The sequence below is a fragment of the Oncorhynchus nerka genome, unplaced genomic scaffold (assembly GCF_034236695.1).
Source record: "Oncorhynchus nerka isolate Pitt River unplaced genomic scaffold, Oner_Uvic_2.0 unplaced_scaffold_36___fragment_2___debris, whole genome shotgun sequence".
Classification (NCBI taxonomy): Eukaryota; Metazoa; Chordata; class Actinopteri; order Salmoniformes; family Salmonidae; genus Oncorhynchus; species Oncorhynchus nerka.
Genome location: NW_027040318.1, coordinates 47,564 through 70,733, shown reverse-complemented (window position 1 = coordinate 70,733; position 23,170 = coordinate 47,564). Strand labels below are relative to the sequence as shown.

The window sequence follows — 23,170 nt, the reverse complement described above, 5'->3', positions numbered from 1 at the left end:
GGAGGGTTTAGTATTTTTAAATCTAGTCCAGGAGAGGTTCATGTAATTTGTAATTGAAATGTTAATATTTTTCAATGTTTAGAATTATTGGCCTATTAGGCTATACAGTGCCTTGCAAAATAATTCATCCCCCTTGTTTTGTTCTCCTATTTTGTTGCATAACAACCTGTAATTTAAATGGATTTTTATTTGGATTTCATGTAATGGACATACACAAAATAGTTCAAGTTGGTGAAGGGAAATTTAAAAAATAACTTGTTTCAAAAAATTTACAAAAATGTAAAACAGAAAAGCGGTGTGTGCATATGTATTCACCCCCTTCGCTATGAAGCCCCTAAATAAGACCTGGTGCAACCAATTACCTTCAGAAGTCACATAGTTAGTTAAATAAAGTCCACCTGTGTGCAATCTAAGTGTCACATGATCTGTCACATGATCTCAGTATATTTACGCCTGTTCTGAAACTAACCAGTGTTTGCAAAACCACTAAGCAAGGGGCACCACCAAGCAAGCGGCACCATGAAGCCCAAGTAGCTCTCCAAATAGGTCAGGGATAAAGTTGTGGAGAAGTACAGGGTTGGGTTCTAAAAAAATATCAGAAACTTTGAACATCGCACGGAGCACCATTAAATCCATTATTAAAAAATTGCATGCTCACCCAAAACTTGAGACATCTGTTAGAGATGTCCCCAGCACAAGGTGCACATGTGTAATAATCATGCTGTTTAATCAGTTTTGTGATATGCCACACCTGTCAGGTGGATAGATTATCTTGACAAAGGATCAAATGCTCACTAACAGGGATGTACATCCCAACACATTTGTGCACAACATTTGAGATAAATAAGCTTCTTGTGCGTATGGAAAATTTCTGGGATCTTTTACTTAAACTCGTGAAACATGGGACCAGCACTTTACATGTTGCATTTACATTTTTGTTCAGTGTAATATTCGGTTGCTTTTAAGCGAGCCATCAATAAACTTGAAATCGCATTTCATGGGATCAAAACCGAAGTCAAACCCATAGAGAGAAGATTGGCGCTGACATGAGTTGACATGTTTGCAATAAAATGGGGTCTACTGGGATATGTAAGTGCACCTCCTCTCTTTGGCAGTACAGAATGAGAATCATGCATTGAGGTCATTCATGAGAAATCAATGTGATGTACTGTATAATGACAAACATGTCAAACCCAATCATATTGTAGCTGCCACTGCTCAGTGACACCTTGTTCGGTGCTAAGGGCATAGCACTAAAAATGGTTATGCTAAAAACTGTTCACCTCTTAACCATCCAGTTTGTTATTATAAAAGGAAAGTTCTTAATGGGCTACGTAGCCGAGTAAAGGTTATGTTAATATATCTGTAAAAAAAAAAATACAGTGCCTTCAGAAAGTATTCATACCCCTTGACCTATTCCACATTTTGTTGTGTTACAGCCTGAATTCAAAAATGTATTAAATGTATTATTTTTCTCTCACCCACCAACAGACAATACCTCATAATGACAAAGTGAAAGCATGTTTTAGGACATTTTAGCAAATTATTTGAAAATTAAATACGGAAATATCTCATTTACATAAATATTCACACCCCTGAGTCAATACATGTTAGAATCACCTTTGGCAGTGATTACAGCTGTGAGTCTTTATGGGTAAGTCTTTAAGACCTCTGATGTACAATATTTGCATTTTATTATTTTCAAAATTCTTCAAGCTCTGTCAAGTTGGTTTTTGATCATTGCTAGACAGCTATTTTCAAGTCTTGACATAGATTTTAAATCCGATTTAATTCAAAATTGTAACTAGGGCACTCAGAAACATTCAATGTCATCTTGGTAAGGAACTCCAGTGTATATTTGGCCTTGTGTTTTAGGTTATTATTTGTCTCCCAGTGTCTGTTGGAGAGCAGACTGAACCAGGTTTTCCTCTAGGATTTTGCCTGTGCTTGGCTCTATTCCATTCAATTTTATCCCAAAACAAAATCCCTAGTTTTTGCCGATGACAAGCATACCCTTGACATGATGCAGCCTCCACCATGCTTGAAAATATGGAGAGGGGTACTCACTAATGTTGTGTTGTGTTATATTTGCCCCAAATATAATGCTTGATTTTAGGACATAAAGTTTGTTTCTTGTATACTTTAGTGCCTTATTGAAAACAGAGTGCATGTTTTGGAATAGCTTCCTTCTTTTCACTCTTTCATTTAGGTTATTATTGTGGAGTAACTACAATGTTGTTGATCCATCTCTTATCACAGTCATTAAACGCTGTAACTGTTTTAAAGTCACCATTAGCCTCATGGTGAAATCCCTGAGCGGTTTCCTTCCTCTTCGGCAACTGAGTTAGGAAGGATGCCTGTATCTTAGTAGTGACTGGGTGTATTGATACACCATCCAAATTGTAATTATTAACTTCACCATGCTCAAAGGGATATTCATTGTCTGCTTTGTTTTACCCATCTACCAATAGGTGCCCTTCTTTGTGAGGCATTGGAAAATCTCACTGGTCTTTGTGGTTGAATCTGTGTTTGAAATGTAATGCTCGACTGAGGGACCTTACAGATGTGTGGGGTACAGAACTGTATGTGTGGGGTACAGAGATGAGGTAGTCATTAAAAAATCAGTCCATGCAATTTATTATATGACTTGTTAAGTAAATGTGTACTTCTGAACTTATTTAGGCTTGCCATAGTAAAGTGGTTGAATACTTATTGACTCAAGACCTTTCAGCTTTTCATTTATATTTAATTTGTTAAAAAATAAATAAAAAAGGAATTACACTTTGACATTATAGGGTATTGTGGTTAGGCCAGTGTAATTTATACATGTTTTATTTAGCCTGTAACTCAACAAAATGTGTAAAAAGTCAAGAGGTGTACATACTTTCTGAAGGCACTGTAGTTCGGGTGAAACAGCACATGAAGACATTAACAAGGGAGCATAGGCTTTAGCTCATCAGTCTAATACAGTCTAGCATGCAGTCCACCCCCAAATTCAACCCCCAAACCCATGAGTAACACAGACACAGTGAGGCTGCTACCTACATACAGACTTGAAATCATTTACCACTTTAAAAAATGGATCACTAGTCACTTTAATAATGCCACTTTAATAATGTTTACATATCTTGTATATATGTATATACTGTAATTTATACCATCTATTGCATCTTTCCTATGCCGCTCGGTCATTGCTCATCCATATATTTATATGTATATATTCTTATTCAATTAATTTACTTAGATTTGTGTGTATTAGGTAGTTGTTGTGGAATTGTTAGATTACTTATTAGATATTGCTGCACTGATCTGAAAGACACTTACAGTGTAACAGCACATGAAGGCTTTTTTAAATTTCACTTAAAATGAAGCAAGGATATGCATAGTCTTGATACCATTTGAAGGGAATCACTGAAGTTTGTGGAAATGTGAAATTCATGTAGGAGAATATACTTGGGGCGGCAGGGTAGCCTAGTGGTTAGAGTGTTGGACTAGTAACTGGAAGGTTGCAAGTTCAACCCCCAAGCTGACAAGGTACAAATCTGTCGTTCTGCCCCTGAACAGGCAGTTAACCCACTGTTCCTAGGCCGTCATTGAAAATAAGATTTTGTTCTTAACTGACTTGCCTAGTTAAATAAAGGTAAATATAACACATTAGATCTGGTAAAAGATAATACAAACAAAAAAACATGCTACTTTTTTTGTTATGTTTTTTTTGGTCCATCATCTTTGAAATGCAAGAGAAAGGCCATTCTTTCAGATAGGAGTCTAGGTGTAATATAGCTTTTGGCCACCAGATGACAGCAGTGTGTGTGGAAAGTTTCAGACTGATCGAGGGAAGAATTACATTACTGCACAATATGTTGTATCAAGTCTGCCAGGAGTTTGCCCAAATGTGCTGAATTGGTCAATTGATACATTTTCAAGTACATAACTATAGAGAACATACAAAAATGCTATGGTAATAAAAAATGTAAGCTTACACACTCCCAGGAGTGTCATACATGATGGATCATTAGCTTATACACTAACTTTCACACATCTAGATGGCCGGGCGGGGTGGGTGTGGAGCCAGAGACAGCAGTGGGGTCAAACTGTAGACCCCAGTTCCTACATTTGAACATAAGAATGGATTTTATCAAACAAAACTATGCTACATTTTACCTCTGGGATGACAAATCAGAGCAAGATTACTGAATGTAAGTACATTATTTACCTTCAGAGGTGAATGTATCAAACCAGTTGCCGTGATAAAAAGAAATTATCCTCAAACAGTAGCATGGTATTTTTTGAGTGTAATAGCTACTGTTAATTGGACACTGCAGTTAGATTAACAAGAATTTAAGTTTTCTGCCCATATCAGACATGACTATGTCCCGGAATTCTAGTCACATTAGCGCACGCTAGCAACAACCGTCCCGGTTTAGGGACACTCATCCTGTAGAGGTTAGAATGCCTAGACTTTAGCTAACACAGTCTAATTACATGCAGGCAGGGATGGAAGTTAACGATTTTGGGCATTGGCCAGCCAGGCTAGTAGACTGCAATCTGTACTAATTTGGTCTAAAAAGTACTAGCCACAGGCTAGCGTGCTAGCTTAATTTCCATCCCTGCATGTAGGTGTCTCAGATTCGAACACAGGTACTTACAGTGGAACAGCACATGAAGACGATGATGAACGAGCCAATGACTCCTCCGATGCCGACCATCCAGGTCATCCGCAGGAACAGGATCACCCCGAAGATGTTCTGGATGCAGGGGAGGTACACTCCCATCAGGGTCCCCAGCGCTGGAGCCTGATTGGAGTGGAAGAGGAAGTGGACACACACTTTAGGTACATGGGGTCTTTAATGACTGGGTTATTATATGCTTTTGTAACAGAAATGGATGTGTGAACCACGCGACAAGTAACCATAGCCAAGGATTTCTCAGACGAGAATTTCAGGGAAACCTGGGAATTCTGGGAAAGTTACAACCCTACACAGTCCACTAGGACTACAGCACCACCAAGAGTCAGTGAGTAATTCTTACCCCGGGTGCAATATGGCAGTCTATTAAAATCACCCTGATACTACTCTGTTTTTCCATAGAGTATTTGTATATTTTCTTTCCTCCCATGGGAATGAATGGTCTAGGAGCTGGATGGCACATTGACAGAGTTTCAAGGCCAACCCATGGAATGCAATTACTGATACTAGATGGGTGGAGAGGCTCTGTGTTGTTTGCTAGATTTATTCATGGGCAGTTTCTCCTCCTGTTTTTTGGGATGTGTTTTATGTGGCGTGTGTGTTTGTGGGGCTGTATGTGTGTATGTGTGTGCATACGTGCATGGTTGGCTAGGTGTGTGTGCGTGTGTGTACGTGTGAGTGTGTTACAGTTGAAGTGCGCCACAGTTGACCCTCATGCATAATGGAGTCATATTCATTTCCAGCTCAAGGACAACTTGGTACAATAAAACATAATTATCCCAATATCCAGTGGTGATCCTAAGTGAGTGAACAGACCCTCGCTGGCAATTTCTTATGAGATTTAAAATCAAAGACTAGGGGTGCATCTCAGCACTTTTACTTGGAATGCATAACCAATGTCTCTGGGGGGAAATAGTGAGGAAATTAGTTCAAAATGGGTGGAACACAGCTTCCTTGCAGAAAGAATAATTTATGATATGCTCTTGATAATGTAAAAATCACTGTAAATGTCAAACTTCAAAATCATACTCCATGATAATTAACCTCAATTGAGGCAATTCAAAAGATATAATTACAGCACAATCTGTAATTTTAAATGGCTGTGACATCCACAGAAATATAATCACTAGAACGGAAGTCCCTTAACAAGTCAATGATGTCACAATTCTTGGACTGGTGGCTATTTAGGTTATACCCATAGGAGTAAAGCTAGGTCGAAAATATACAGGTTACGACAGCGTCGTCACAAATCTGTGACCAGCACCTTTGCAAGCTACCAGTGCCGTTGCTGACTAGCATAGCTGGTCCCGTTGTTGCAAAGAGTTATGAGATATCAGAAACCCGTTGTCTTAATGTTTGTCTCCTTCAATCTAGGAGTAAAGCAGGAAGTAGTCCCAGGAGGAAGGCCTATTCTAGTGATTCTATTTCTATGGTGACATCGCTGCTAGTCTGATGAATAGGCTCGATGAGGATGTGAAGAGGGCTGGCCGACAACTCTTTTAAAATAGGCTTATCTACAGACATTGTTTTTGCTGTGTCAGTCTGGTGTGTACCTGTAAGTGTTGTGAAGCAATAATGGCTTTAAGGGAAGTCATTGTCCAATATGAAGCTGAAAGTGATGACAAAAATACCTTGAGAACACAACAGGACGAGATGGTTGCAATGTTTCTTGAGCATAATGTTAACTTTGATACTTTAATGCTTCTTAACTGCAATTCTGAGAGTTTTCCAGGCCTGGGGGGCACTGACTAATGCGAGAGAACATGCCTGGGGCTTGAACTGGCAGCAGCTGTTGAGTTGAGAAAGTAGACTTTTTAATTCAATCATCTACGAGAAAAAAAAGGGCATCCTGATGATATTCCTGACCTTAAATGAATATTAAGCGTGCAAATTCTGGGTCTGATATAATTTGATTTGAAAAGCTGAGCTTCGGATATTAATAAGAGCCTGTTTGGAGAGTCTTAAAAAGTCGCACAAACATAATTATTTTCTCATTTTCCCGAGGAACAACAAGCCAAGTGTACACGCAGAGTTCCAATTAGAAAGCTCATCACTTGAGAAATGCTGCTGAAACTGTGCAGACAATGATACATTGCCTGCAAACCTGTAGACTAGGTTTAGTCGAGCGGGATTGTGCAGTCTTGTGGCAGGCAGGAGACCCGGGTCTGAATCCAGTTTGTTAAACATGTTATGTTGTTCTGTATCAAACCTGACCACTGAGAGTATTAGTCAAATATATCTTCCACACCAATGTGGTAAACTACTCTAGTAAAGTAGGCTGGAGTAATCCTGAATTATGGTTCATCTGGGCCAAAATCCTTATTTTGTAACTCAAGGTAAGATTCAGCCACATATGTTTTGCGGAACCTCTTCTTCTAGCCTATTTCCCCCTGTCAATATTTTGCCCGTTATGGGACGCCATACAGTACTCAGGGGCTGACACTTTAGCTGACCTGTTTTTGTTCATTTCCCTCTGTTGGTTTTTATCTGACAGTTCACCTAACATCTATTCTTTGAAAACCTATTTTACACCCGCAAGCAACAAAAGGATGATTTATACTGGGAATTTTGTTCACCTTTAATCAATGATCAAAACCACGCATTCTCACCTTCCATATGGGAGCGGCGAAGAACAAACATCAGTCCATCTTTGTCATCTCTCTCTCCTTATGGTAATGACTCTCACAGTTTGCCTGGGGTCTGGCTTATGCAAATGAGAGAGCTGCTGTGGCTGTGCCCTTCAGTGTGCAGTGTGCGGCAAGAATCTCAATAAAGTTGTTTTCTATTCCGAATTCAAACTCTAAAAGTTCCCTAGGCCTTCCACTTATTTGGAGATGGCTGTCAGATTTTTGTGTCATGACTTTTGTCAGAATGGAATTTGCTTTTTCAAATAATTGAATGGCATTTGGGTTTTGCAATTATCATACTTTTATTTTTGCCTCCTTCAAATTTTATAGGCTACATTCCATTTCACCAATACAACATTTCCAGAAACAGCTCCAGTTTTTAGATGAATACACGTTGCATGGTTAATAGTGATTTCAATATGGGGGCAGTGGTACTGTTTAAAGTTAAGTTATTATGTAATAGGTTGAATTATTATGAGCTTAATGGATTTGTTTTGACCTTTCCCCTATGCTAAATGAGTGAAAGATACACCGAAAGGTAGATCCTAGAATGTTTGTTTGGTCTAAACAAAAAAATGTGATTAAAATATACATGACATATGGCTGAAATATTCTCTTTTAAATCCAAATTATGCAGGAGGAATTAAGTGGATTTTTTTTTATCAAGCACAGAATATTAAATGATCAAATGAGAGCCAACATTTGTCATTATAAATCCACAGTTTTTTTTCCAACTTTACACCACTTTCATCCATCTTTCATCCACTCTTTAACATGGCTATAATTAAGAACATAGAATTTCCATGAAGTGGCTGGGCTATAGTCGCTTCAGGGGCGTATGTAATATACAATACACTCCAGGTGTAGTGGACTGAAAGTTCACCTTCCATCTGTACTTTGGTGTAGAGTTGAAAAACTGCTGTAAATCGCTGTCCCTGCAGAAACATGATCAGGGGACTATAGCCGGAGTATAGGGGTCAGATTCTAATAACATTTACTGTACGTTACTAGTGACAATACTGTCTCCTTCCATTTACATAGCACACAATAGTGTGTAACAAATCACATGAGAGAGGCGCCCAAGATTAAATGTATTTTCTATAGGTACTACGATGTTGAATGATGCAGCGCTTTGCTAGCTTCCTGTCCTTTGCGCAACCACTCTGTTTGAGGGCGGTCAAATGAACAGAGCGCCCCTCTACAAAAAAGTATCTGAAGAGTACTCGTAACTTCTGATTTCCCCAGTTGACCTTTATGTATGGTGTCCATATTAGGACAATCCTGAGACTGTCCTAACATGGACACTGTATTAATGTGTCCAAACACTCTCAACCGGAGCACATCTTAAATCAGTGAAAACAAGCTACAGTGTAACTGTGAATTCCATTTGATAGCTGCGTCATTATTCCCTCTAATACCCTTTTCACACTACTGAACTGAGCCGTGCTGGTTAGGCGTCCACCATAGTTCCTAGAATCGCGCTGGAAAGGACCATGTGAAAAGAAAATATACAAACCAGGGCAGTATGGGCCCTTGTCAAAAGTAGTGCACTATAAAGGGAATATGGTTCCATTTGGGAAGTCGCCTAGCTACTGTATGTGTATATCAATGGGCTCTTTCTATCTACACTCTATTCTCAACAACACCATTCACACTGGGTGGACAAATACCCATACACAACAAGAACCCACAAAGGTGGAATACAGCAACAATCAAAGTGAGAGATAGCCCTCCCGTAGTTGTTCAGCGCTTCCACACACAGTAGAGCAACACAAAAGACCCTCAGCCCTGCATCTCAGTCTACTGTCGGAGAGGTCTCGATGGCTAACAATACACAATATATCCCTGCAGAAACATACACCCAGATTGGAAAAAAGCTGTGAAAATTGCTATCTACAAGCTTCAACACTGTTTACAACATAGGGTTGTTTGTTAACTTTGTCCCAAATGGCACCTTATTCCCTCGATAGTGCAGCCACTTGAGTGCAGCCACCTGAGAGCATTATGTAGGGAATAGGGTGCCATTTGGGACACATACAGGGTCTCAGTAAGATTATTATAAAGCTACCAGGCAGATAGACAGTGAGTATGTCCTGTAGCCTACACAATAATAATGAACAAGAATACACTTGTTGAGATTGGCCAAAATGCCACAAGATTGGGAAGAAAAAAACGTATTGAAAAACAAAAAAAAGAATGTGTCTACATTGAGAAGTAGCCACAGCAGATGGGACACTTGTTTCTATTGAATTACTCCATATGGGGGATCCAATGGCTCTATTTTAGGGAGCTCCACTTCCATTCACATTCAATTGGCATTTCATTCCCGGACCTAGACTTCTAGAATCGGGAGAACTAGTGAGGCCCAATAGAAAATCGGCTGGTGATTTCCCTCTGGACCGTTGGAGCTGGAACAGTCGAGAACGGAGAAAGCGGCGACTGCGTTGCCACTACGGGTTGGCGCCGCGGTGTTGAGAAGAGACAGCTGCCCCACGACCCCCTGGGATACGCAGTCAGCCCAGTGCTATCTGGCTCAGGTGTGGTGGTCCCACAGCAGGCTCCACCTCCTGCCAACCCCCCGCTCGTAACAGCTGCTTCAGAACCAGCTCTCTGCCACCTTGCTACCCAGGTGCCCCCATCCTTGCCAACCCTTACTCAATCACCCCCTCACTCGACCCCAGCCACCTGAGACCACTCACAGGGCCCTCTTATTCTCCACAGACACAAACACTGGAGGCCGATAAGGATTCTTTACAAATGCACCCTTCATGGCCTGGGGTTGTTTAGCTGTTAGGGTCGCTGAATTCAGACCACATGTGTCGGTGTGTATTCTAATCTGGCCCACACCCTTCTGACACAAACCCTCTTTCAACTTTCTTTATCTCACAGTCTCTATCCAATATAGAAAAAGCACTCAAGGAATGGGACTGCTGCCTTCCTTCTTTCGTGTTATGTGAAAGGTTCTACGAGCGCTGTCTACAGATGGTCTACTAATGTTGTACAGGCTCCTAAACAAAAGCAAAACATGTTTGATATTTATCGTCTCACGCATTGCATAAATGCCATCATGAAAGCCATTAAATGTGCTTCTAGAACTCTGTTAAGTGTTGTGTGTCATGTAGTGTGTAGGCAGCTTAAGAGGATATATAGAGGACTGGTTAAGGCATTTGGACAGCTTTTTCCTGGTATAAGAGATTGGTTTTGGGTGGGGAGAAGGAGATAAATGGGGTCAGGTGAGAGAAGAGGAGAAGAGAAATGAGGAGATGAGGTGAGGGAGGAGGAAAGATGAAGAGAGAAAAAAAAAGGTAGAGGAAAGGAGAGTAAATGGACGACCTAGCTGCAGAGGATGGAACAAGACAAAAACGAGGAGGGGAGATATGGCTGAGGAGATTAGGAAATAGGAAAAAAAGAAGAAAGGAGAGGAGAAGAAAGAAGATCTGTTGCTGAGGGGAAAAGAGAAGAGCGGACTTGAACTCACTACTGCAGTAACTGTCTGGAAGAAAGCTGACGTATCTGGAGGGTATACAGTACTGTACAATTGAGGTGATAATATAGTAAGCAGAGTGAGCACAGATGCTCTACCTCGACTTCTAAAGCAATACAAGTGCTGAGGTGCAACGAGAGGTGTGGGAAGCGGGGGCTAGGAGCTTTCAATGCCATCTTCGCGCTCTGTTGCGCAAACAGGAGTTGACAGGGCTAATGCGTTTCAGCTCAGGTGTGCTGAATTACTAAAGAGGGGAAGAAGAGAGAGAGGGCACCAAATATCTCCCTCCAAATGTCCGCCTACAGGTGTGGATTAACCCGCTGCACACTGGTCAATGGTGTTTGTGTGTGTGTAGGAGAGAGACAGAGGCAGGGAGAGGTAGAAGAGAGAAGGAGAGGAGAGGGAGACAGTGAGGTGAGAAGAAGAGGTGTGTGTGTGTCTATGTGTGTGTGTGTGTGTGTGTGTGTGTGTGTGTGTGTGTGTGTGTGTGTGTGTGTGTGTGTGTGTGTGTGTGTGTGTGTGTGTGTATTTGTATGTCTATGGTGAATGTGAGAGGGGAAGGGAGAGGAGAGAGAGAAAGGGGAAGGGGGATGTTTGTGCATGGGTAGAAAAAGTGCCTATGTCTATATGTGCATGTGTGTCATTTAGCCAAGTACATAGGAAGAACATGAAGTGCTGCAGGCCAGAATTATTACTAAATGGTCATTCCTGCTTGCTGGAATATTCTGCTACAGGATAGCAATGAATACTGTTTAGTTTTAACCCTACTGTTTGCTAAGTAGGGGCATATGTAAGCTGTGAAATCTCCATTTAGCTCGATTATCAACACTGTCAAACTGCAGACGGAACTGTAGTATAACATGAAGCAACATTAATCAAGATACAATCTTCGCAGGGCTACCGGCATGAATACTAATGCAAGACTGGGGCTTCTAATGAGAAAATGAAGAGGCATTGTAAAACACAATGACCTGGAAGGAAAGCACCATTAGAGATGGGGATACAGTATTTTTCACCACACCATCATAATTCTTCCCAATAGAAACTCACAGGGGAAAAACACCCAGCCCCCACAGATTGGGGGAACGGTGTCCATCTTAACCCCGGCAACCTCCAGACTGTTCCCTGATGTCACACGGTATGAAAACCCTCTAATCTCTCTTTTCACACTGCGCCGTACAAAACGCCCGGCCTGTCATACTCAATGGGTTGATGATGAAAGGGAGAGAGAGGAAAGAGGAGAGGAGAGAGAAAGGGATCGTTGTCGGAATGACAAACGCCATCGGGCTGCCTTAATGAAAAGCCTCTCCTGTTGATGGGGAGATTGCTTTTGGAATGGGCTGCTGATTGGAGAAGCAGCTGCTTGGCGTACCGAGCAGGCTAATTAAGTATCGAAGGGCCGGGGAAGGTGACCGGGAAGATTAGCCTCTGCTGCCCAGCACTTCCATTGGAGGAGTACTGAGTCCGATATATCTATCTCTCAACTCTCTGCTCTAGTCAGCCATTTCCCTGGACTGGTGGGTAGGAGGTTGGTGCAGGGATATAGTGGAAGATAAAAGAAAGTGGCAACTGAAAAGACTGTAAAAGTAAGTAACTTAAACGCTAATGCAGAGGAACAGTCCAGGTAAAAAGGACTGACAAAAATGAGGAAGGTGTCACGCCCTGGTCGAAGTATTTTGTGTTTATCTTCATTTATTTGGTCAGGCCAGCGTGTGGCATGGGTTTTTGTATGTGGTGTGTATGTATTGGGATTGTAGCTTAGTGGGGTGTTCTAGTTAGGTCTATGGCTGTCTGAAGTGGTTCTCAATCAGAGGCAGGTGTTTATCGTTGTCTCTGATTGGGAATCATATTTAGGCAGCCATATTCTTTGAGTGTTTCGTGGGTGATTGTCCTTAGTGTCTTGATGTCCTTGTTCTGTGTGTATGTGCACCAGTATTAGGCTGTTTCGGTTTTCGTTACGTTTATTGTTTTGTAGTGTTTGTATTTAGATTCGTGTTACGTTAGTTGAATAAACATGGATCGCAATCTACACGCTGCATTTTGGTCCGACTCTCCTTCACCACAAGAGAACCGTTACAGAAGGTAAACAGAGAGCCAGAAAATATAATCGAGAACCAAATATAGAATGAAACCAAACAGAAATAGATGGGGAAAAACTCAGGGTGAAAATGCTGTGAGTCAGGCTCTGACTGAGTTGTGCTATTTTACAGGTCTGACTGACCAGTGCTGTGTAACAGGTCTTTTCTTTTTTTAACCTTTATTTATCTAGGCAAGTCAGTTAAGGACAAATTCTTATTTTCAAGGACAGCCTAGGAACAGTGGGTTAACTGCCTTGTTCAGGGGCAGAACAACAGATTTTTACCTTGTCAGCTCAGGGATTTGATCTTGCAACATTTCGGTTACTAGTCAAACACTCTAACCACTAGGCTACCTGCCGTCTGACTGGCCAGTGTCGTTACAGGTCTGACTGACCAGTGCTGTGTTACTGGTCTGAGTGACCAGTGCTGTATTACTGGTCTGACTGACCTGTGTTGTAATAGCAACTTACCTTGACAGGTTTCTTCTTCTTTTTGTCTTCCTCCTCATTGTCGGCCTCCTCCTCGTGCTCCTTGCTGCCCTGGGGGAGGTTGGAGTAGTTGGCCAGACTACTGAGCATAGACGATACCATGGGACTGGTCTCCATCTCCTCCTGCAAAGTACATTGACACAAACAGGATAACATAACAATTGGTCAATTCCATAATAAAACTGCAGTAGGCAAAGTAGTGAGCATATTGACACATGATGGATTCCCTGCATGATGGATTCCCTGCATGATGGATTCCCTGCATGATGGATTCCCTGCATGATGGATTCCCTGCATGATGGATTCCCTGCATGATGGAAGATGACGTGATGCAAAATAAAGCGGGAAGCAATATGACAAAATTGGGGTGTAAAATATAAAATGTGCAATATGAATACAAGCTACTTAAAACAGTTTATATGCAGCAAACCACTCATCATTTCAAATGAGGATCCCTTTGAGAAACAATGTAATACACTTGGCTTTTTGCTTATGAAGGTAAATGGCTTTGTCTCAGTCATTTTCTGTAGCAGTTTGGAACTGTGCTTGTATTAACCTGAGGTGTTCACTCGCCCTTCAAACAGTAATTACCCTCATTAATCGATGCCAGGGCCCTTATTCAATCACTCGCTGATCCGTGAATGTGTGTGTGTGTGTGTGTTTGTGTGTGTGTCTGCCTACAAATTCCAGTCTCACAGGCAGGACCATACTCTGGTCATCATACAGTTGGCTTTCGTTGTATATGCATGAGTAGGTATCTGTCCGTCCGTCCGTCCGCCCGTCAGTCTGTGCATTCGTTCCTGCATGTGTGTGTGTGTCTATACATACCTCAAACAGAGCCATATGTTTGCCATCGTATTGCTGGCTCTTCTCTGTGGCTTCACTGCTGTTGATGAAAGGGCTGCTCTCCTTGGGGTTCCCATCACCTGACAGAAGAGACACAGAACCATCATCAGATGGGCTGAAATACAATGCATCCCCATTCTATTCAATACCTAAAATGGTCAAATGTTTCTCACGTCTCCCTGTTCTATAATTCGATACCTTAAAAGCGCAATGCGTAATTTGATTCACTACGTCTTTATGAATAAACAGAAGCCGTTGCCCATCAGAGCTTCATTCCCCAAACAAGAGACCCATCACATATGTGATGTCATGTTTTGGGACTGCAAGGCTTTGAGCAAGGCTGATAGCCCCAGTTAAGAGCTCACTTAAAAAAAAAATCCACTGGGTTTCACACTCGCTTGCCTGTCAGTCGAACTTGCAAGGACGACCTTCCCTGAAACACATATTTTAATTTACGCTCTAAGCTCCTCTCACCTGGGGTCATGTCTTGGACTGTGCCACGAGTCAAGCTATTTTTAGTGAAAACGCAGCCTGTGCGGTTGACGGTAGTGTACCGCTAACTGCATGCCCCCTCTGTACTCTCTATGGGGGAGTGAAGGAGAGAGTGGGTGATGAGAGACTGAGAGACAGAGAAAGGGAAATGGAAAAAAACTGATAGAGAGAGAGAGAGGGAGGCAAGGAGACAGAGAGCTGCGGAAGGAGAATATTAAAAGCTACTGGCAGTACTTCAATTCCAGCTCACGTCGCCCCACACCCAACCAAAAATACCTGCTCTGTTTAAAATGTAGGCCTGTCCATTTAATCCAACATGTTGTGAGTTTTTCAGGGCACGTCATATATTTCCACCCATAGACAATAATATCAGATGTACTCCAGAAGAAAACTGCACACATGCACTGTACTGTACATTAATATACAGGAATCACTACTATGTTGTAAAGAAATCAATGCCCACACACACATGCGAACACAAGGCTTTAGGCTGTTGTAAGACTCCCCTAGGATTCAAAGCCCAGGTCATTTGATCTTTTGCTGAACAGCCTGGCAGCCTTCCTTAGATCATCAAAGAAGAGACAGCTTGAGTCATACTTGAGCAGTGTTGTGCTTGACAGGGTAATACACTCTAAAAGTGAGTGGTCTACACAACTCTCATATCCTTTATCTCTTCCCCGGCCCATCTCTCCTGATAGTAAATGAATTGGAATTCCAACATCAAAAGGAACTATGATGAATGTATGAAAATAAGTGATGGTCCTCAAAGACATCCTGCCTTTTTTTTCTCTTTGACCCTTCTCTACTTATCGTTCGTCAATCTCATCCCGCCATGCAAACTGTAACTGTCGCTTAAAGAGGCAGTCAGCAAGTACTTTGTGAACCAAGCTTCGACTCTGGGGGAAGAATACAGTCTGTGTTTAGTACATACCTGAAATGTCATTTCTCAAAAGTAAAATGTCATCAACGGTCCCAAAGATGATGTGTAATAACATTGATGATCTACTCACTATTCCAAATGTCAGTGACAGTATGAACTGGTGCAGCAGCATATGCCCTATGGTATATCATGTATCATAATATCATCAGTAAATCCTATACTGAAATCCCTACGCATATGACGTCACAGTGTTTGATTGAAAAACATTCCAATATTCCCAAACTTGGAATGTATGGTATATATACCATTGATTGTGTACTCCCCTTTCCCCATATCTCAGTTACAAAGTAAATATATGAGGAGGCATATACTGTACAAGGTATATCCTATATATTGATATTATCAGAAAACGGTGACGTCACAGACAGCGCTATGCAGCAGACGGGTCAGCGGAGTGACTTTCCCATGATTACTTATCAAAAGGTGACAAGGCATCTGGCGCGTCACCACTCGAGAGCATGTTATGTTCCTGGCAGGAGGCTCTTGAAGGTTTCCAGTCACTTGCAGGCCCCTGGATAATCCCCCCCCCCCCCCCCTCTTCATTCTCCCGTCTCCACCCCCCTGTTGCTAGTCAATGTCACCGCTGCTTATTTAACTACATCTTGGTTAAATGGTTCTGTGAGTTGGCGTAAAATGACATTTGAGCAGATTTCAATGATATATATGATGTGGCCATGAGTAGAGAGGAATTCCTAACATTTTGGGCATTTTTTGGGGTGTGTAGTACAATGCCAATATACCACAGCTAAGGGCGGTTCTTATGCACGACACAAAGCAGAGTGCCTGGATATTGGCCATATACCACAAACCCCCAAAGTGCCTTATTGCTTTTTTTCAACCGGTTTCTAACATGGTCCCTACAAACCCCCACTGTTACAAACCAAATGCTGGGCTAGAAGCAGGGGGATATAATGTGTTCATAAATTCCTTATTACTTTTCTCTTGTTATTTGCCTTGGAGCATCGTAGTGATTATTCAGAACAGTAAACAAGTATTTTTGTGTCATACCCGTTGATGTTGCGATAGGTATTCCTATTGTTTACGAATGGAACAATTGACAGTCTCCGGAAGTTAGCTTAAGCCTTGAACATCTGAGCTTTCCATTGTACAGTGGGTGATTGTGCTGCGTAGAATGCACAAGCTCAGTGTAGCGCAGCGCATAAGCTCATATTTTCAGCTTCGCGCAGCTCTTGCACAGATAGAACCCCACGAAATGTGGACAGAGTTTAAGGGGTCTCCTTGAAGGCAAAGAGCCACAAGAGTGAATGTTGACTCTTTCAGAGTGCTAAGCTAACAACGGTAGAGGCCATTTACGGGTGTTTGCTGCTGGGTTTCGGTGTCAATTTCCTCTCAACCCTAGGCAATTCAGGGATTGAATTGTATTTCGTACAGAGAGGTGCCATGTCCAATTCAACCGACAGGATTTGAAATGGAACTGACCCCCATTTCTGGGGTACATGTTAATATTTGCAGTATCCCAAAGTTTTCTTCCCCCACATAGTGCATAGCCAAATGGCTTAATTCATGTGCATTAGCTACCTAATGCACTCATCCTCTCTGGCTCAGCCCATAGGTGTGCTGCTCACTGCTCATCCTTGTGCCATCATTGAGCTGTGGGTTATCTCGATGCAGTGACCCAGCTTGCTGACATGGTTACAACAGTAGGTATAAGGTGAATGATGTCCGGTCAGCATTGCGATGCAATCTGTACTGTAGTACTCATGTGGTGCAGATTATAGAGTGTGATTCTAAGGCAGCCATCAGTGCTAACTATTACGCTCTGCGAAAATGTCAGATCGGTGCCAACCGAAAGCAAAGCAAACCCACACTGTCACTAAACCAACACTGGGCTATTTGAACACACACAAACGGACACATAAAATCATGCCTACACATGCCCACATAGGGCCATAAATAGATATGTAGCTGATCTCTTTCTTTCTTTCTTTCCTTCCTTCCTTCTATCTCTGTCTCTCTTCTCTCTCTGTCACACACACACACACATCCACTGACACACGCACGTCATATTGTCACATTTCCAATTAACATAGAATGCTACCAATGATAGCAATGCAACAATGTTCAAACCAACTATTGACAGGACAAAGCAATTTACCCTTGGGAAAACTGAGTATGCACGACATCCCTCCAATTATTATCAATATGCACTAAGCAGGTGCGTAAATCTCAACATGAGTTTTCATGCAGCCCTGCCACGGAGGTTACGCCTTTGACACAGCCGCTCTCAACTTCAACCAACCAAAAGCTGACGGCAGCCATTTTCTGATTGGCTGGAGACGCAATGGGCAAAAGGACTTTGGCACATTTACGAAGAGAGCTAGGAGAGAGCTATCCTAGCTCTTAGCACGTTGACCAGCGACATTGTCTTCCCATCATGAACGGGTAGGCATTGTAATTGTTTCTCACGGCTTTGTGCCATACCGCTAGCCGGGCACATCAGCTTTAATTTCTCTTAAACGCTAGGACTATCCATCAGCTATCTGCCTCAGACACCTGGCAGAAGGATGCTTGTATGAAAGACCAAGAAGTTGAATACAAATTGGCGACCCCTCCAAAACATTTGTTTCCTGTCTTTAGATTCTGGCGGTGAGGGTGGGATATGCTACTGCAAGAGAAAACGACGATTCAGATATTATAGGGTCTAAGAATAACACACATTGATTTGTATATTATTCTTTGTTTTTCATTACAGTTTGAATTTGTGAGGTTCCTTGTCATTTTATGACCCGATATTGACATTTTCATGTGTACATTTACTCGCCACGGGCAAAATGGATACAATACACTATCATTATATCTATTGCATGATTTAACTGACTTATCTCATCTGGTTTGGACCTATACCCTTTTATAATCCCTCTCTGTATCGTGTATAATATTAGTATTAAAGGTATTAAAAAAGCTTTGTGGCCATACAGTGGAGTGTAGGTGTGTCCCAAATGGCACCCTATTCCCTATATAGTGCACTACTTGACCGGCCGTTCTTCTTTCCCCAGACTCTCTGCTCCATCAAACAGGCTCTGTCAGGCAAGCCGCCGCAGTGGGGTGCGGTGTACTGCATCCCCATTGGAGCTTCATGATCATGGTCCTCCAGGTACTTGGCAGCCTGGCAGGCAGGGTTTGGAGAGGAGCAGTCCCTGTTCTGTGCAGTGTAACCACTAGGCAGAGGAACATCACTCCTGCACAGTGACTGCCTTAGAGGGCCATGAGTTGCATTAATTGGTGGGCTGTGGAGCTTGACAGGGCTGGAAGGAAGAAGGGAGACAGGGAAAGGAGGATGAGAGAGGGAGGGAGGAAGAAAGAGGGATTGAACCAATTCCTTATACACTGGTAGAATAATTGCCTGCAGAGCTAAGGTGATTCACACCTCGACTCCTTTACCTTTTTTAAGCTGTGTAATAGGGAGGGAAGAAGAGGGTGGAGGGGGGAGTGGGGGAGAGAGGAGCAAAGCCAGAGAAGAGGAGATTGACATATTTTCATGAGGTCATACATTTAAAATTCACCCTCACTCCCCACATGCCAGTGAACCAATCTCGGAGGAAAATTTCCGCACCGGTGCCAAAGTGATGCCAATTCAGGACGCCGACCCAAAACCTATCACACTTTTATTACACTTGGCACATTTTTGGATAAGGTGCTCCTGACAGAGGAGAAACGAGCTAGGCCCAAATTGAATACTGCGCGAGAGAGAGAGATCCAAACGCCAGGTCTGATGGGGAAAGGGGTTCGTTCGGTCCGGATCAGTTATCCACTTGCCGGGTCTGATCGAAGACGACATCTCGCCTACCGATTTTAATGGAATATGTGCAGGTGTGAATTGCCGCCGCAAATTAGCACCTGAGGCGTATCCTGCCGACTGACCCTTGTCTCCCTTGGCTCCCTTGGCCCAGACAGATTCTTGTCCCAAAATCCCAGATGACAGGACAGTGAGCACACACTCCCAGTCGAACTGTCAACAGCCCTTTTCCCTTGTCTCTGTTGACAGCTGGGAACAAGTAGAGCTCTCGGAGTACTGCCTGTCAGACAGAGAAAACCCATCTCACGGCATGAACCCGGAGAAAATAGCCTACCCTGAAGAGAGATGGGAGGGAAAGGTGTGAAATCACTCCCAGAGGAAAGGGGGGGAGAGAGAAGTAGGGACTAGGAAAGGGTCCGAGAGAGAGCATGTAGATGAAGAGAGAGAGAGGGGAGAGAGCGAGGGAAAGAAAGAAAGAAGTTGAAGAGGCTGACAGAAATATAGAAACAAAATACTTAAATACCAAGACAGACATGACAGTGAAGGAGAAAGAGAGAGAGGTCCAGCCTATTATGTGAGCATTCTCCAATTCAAACACTCTGTCATCACCATGTTCTTCTTTTGACAGAAGTGGCACATAAAGTGGCACATAAAGAAGTCTAATGTCACCCTTTCACCGTTGCTTCATGGATGCTGTAAGGTTAAAGCCTTTGTGCTCCTGCTCCATTAGTCTTCTTAAAGCTCCCATTTTCTCCCTCTGTTTATGGGTAAACTGCACCTTTCATAATACAAAGGCCACTTCACTTCAAAGGGCCCTTTTATGGACCCTGAAACTGTAGCCAAACTGCCTTTACCAGACTATTCAGATTAAACTGGTCCATTCATCACCACTGGCTGAGTTTCCTGACATGTTCAATGAAGTGTGTGTGTGTGTGTGTGTGTGTGTGTGTGTGTGTGTGTGTATGAGACAACAAATCTTAAAATAAGATGATCCTGTTTCATCGTATTCACAAAAAGTAGCAGTTGCATATTATCTGTCATGCTTATCGTAGAAGGGTATAAGGCTGGTGATTTTTTGGCAATGCATTTGGATTGCACACTATTTCCCACACATTTCCTGAACCCAAAAGTTGACATAACAACATCAGAACTCATGTGTATGTAAACGCATACATCCAAAAGATACAGGACACCGCGGTTGAAGGCCTGATAACTAACAATGACGAGACAACAACTTCTCCCTCAACATCAGCAAAACAACGGAGTTGAATGTTGACTTTAGGAATCAGAGGAGGGAACATGCCCCGATCCACATCAACGGGGCTGCAGTAGAAAGAGTCAGCAGTTTTAAGTTCCTTGGCATCCACATCGCTGAGGACTTGACAGTCCGGTCACAACTTGCGGACTTGTTTACGTGCTGCTGAACGGTTTGTTGCTAACGTTACCTAGCTAGCTGACACCTTTATGGTTTTTACTTTCTAATTTTTAATAACCGTTTTATATTTTTCCTTTTTTCATTCAACTTTTTCACCTCAGACGCTTTATTTGGACATGTTTCTGCAGGACCTCCACCAGTCGAAGCTAAGTAGTAACATTAATATTATGCCATCTGACTGCAGAAGCTGTACTCATAATATACAGGAGAAATATTGCCTTATGGCGAGGATAACTGTGCTGCAAGCCCAGCTTCAGGGGCATTCGTTAAGCAAACGTAATTTAAGTGTAGGAAAGGATGAAACCGTGACTGTGCCTCCAATAAGTACAGATATTTTTAAGTGCAGATTTTTTTATGTTTGCAATTGCAAAAAATAACCTGCTTTAGACCCAACCAAGGATCATCAAAAGCCGTGCTATAAATTCTCGGACAACCGAAAGATTCCTAAATGCCCTTCCAGACTCCCTCCACCTACCCAAGGACGTTGGAGTACAAATATCGGTTAACCACCTAACTGAGGAACTTAACTTAATCTTGCGTAATACCCTAGATGTAGTCGCACCCCTAAAAACAAAACATTTGTCATAAGAAACTAGCTCCGTGGTATACAGAAAATATCAGAGCCCTGAAGCAAGCTTCCAGAAAATTGGAATGGAAATGGCACAACCAAACTGGAAGTCTTCCGACTAGCATGGAAAGACAGTACCGTGCAATATCATAGAGCCCTCACCGCTGCTCCATCATCCTATTTTTCCAACTTAATTGAGGTAAATAAGAACCATCCAAAATGTATTTTTGATACTGTCGCAAAGCGAACTAAAAAGCATTCCCCAAGAGAGGACGGCTTTCACTTCAGCAGCGATAAATTCATGAACTTCTTTGACGAAAAGATCATGGTTATTAGAAAGCAAATTACGGACTCCTCTTTAAATCTGCATATTTCTCTAAAGCTCAGTTGTCCTGAGTCTGCACAACACTGATAGGACCTAGGATCATGGGAGACACTCAAATAGTTTTATCCTGTATCTTTTGACACATTCATGAAAATAGTAATGGCAGATAAACCCTTAAGCTGCATACTGGACTCTATTCTAACTAAACTACTGAAAGAGGTGCTTCCTGTGCTTGGCCCTCCTATGTTGAACATAATAAATGGCTCTCTATCCACCGGATGTGAACCAAGCTCACTAAAAGTAGCAGTAATAAAGCCTCTCTTGAAAAAGCCAAACCTTGACCCAGAAAATAGAAAAAACTATCGGCCTATATCGAATCTCCCATTCCTCAAACATTTTTGAAAAAGCTGTTGCGCAGCAACTCACTGCCTTCCTGAAATGTATACAAAACGCTTCAGTCTGATTTTAGACTCCATCATAGCACTGAGACTGCACTCGTGAAGGTGGTAAATTACCTTCTAAGGCTCTGCATCTGTCCTCATGCTCCTAGACCTTAAGTGCTGCTTTTGACACCATCAATCACCACATTATTTTGGAGAGATTGGAAACCCAAATTGGTCTACACGGACAAGTTCTGGCCTGGTTTAGATCTTATCTGTCGCAAAGACATCAGTTTGTCTCTGTGGATGGTTTGTCCTCTGACAAATCAACTGTAAGTTTCAGTATTCCTCAAGGTTCCGTTTTAGGACCACTATTGTTTTCACTATATATTTTTCCTCTTGGTGATGTCATTCAGAAACATAATGTTAACTTTCACTGCTATGCGGACAATACACAGCTGTACATTTCGATGAAAGATGGTGAAGCCCCAAAATTGCCCTCCCTGGATGCCTGTGTTTCAGACCCTCCCTGGATGCCTGTGTTTCAGACAGATAAGGAAGTTGATGGCAGCAAATGTTTTATTTTTAAACTCGGACAAAGAAGAGATGCTAGGTCTAGGTCCCAAGAAACAAAGATATATTCTGTTGAATCTGACAATTAATCTTGATGGTTGTACAGTCGTCTCAAATAAAACTGTGAAAAACCTTGGCGTTACTTTGGACCCTGATCTCTCTTTTGACGAACATATCAAGGACAACTTTTTTTTCATCTTCATAATATTGCAAAATTCTGAAACTTTCTGTCCAAAACTGATGCAGAAAAGTTCATCCATGCTTTTGTCACTTCTAGACTAGACTACTGCAATGCTCTACTTTCCGTCTACCCAGACAAAGCACTAAATAAACTTCAGTTAGTGCTAAACACGGCTGCTAGAATCTTGACTAGAACCAAACAATTTGATCATATTACTCCAGTGCTAGGCTCTCTACACTGACTTCCTGTTAAGGCTAGGGCTGATTTCAAGGTTTTACTGCTAATCTACAAAGCATTACATGGTCTTG

The 23,170-nt window shown here is 42.2% G+C and overlaps 1 protein-coding gene across 1 annotated transcript in view; it reads right to left on the bottom strand.

The window, feature by feature from the left end:
• The window catches only part of LOC115142852 (solute carrier family 12 member 5-like), a 112,100-nt gene extending 92,388 nt beyond the window's left edge, over positions 1–19,712 (bottom strand). The window contains exons 1-5 of the mRNA XM_065016475.1: positions 19,708–19,712; positions 18,640–18,909; positions 14,194–14,326; positions 13,348–13,488; positions 4,650–4,796 (exon numbers count right to left, since the gene is read on the bottom strand). Of these exons, the coding sequence (XP_064872547.1) occupies positions 4,650–4,796; positions 13,348–13,488; positions 14,194–14,326; positions 18,640–18,909; positions 19,708–19,712 (696 nt within the window). The remainder of the gene's footprint in view (positions 1–4,649; positions 4,797–13,347; positions 13,489–14,193; positions 14,327–18,639; positions 18,910–19,707) is intronic.
• Between the last annotated feature and the right edge of the window lie 3,458 nt (positions 19,713–23,170).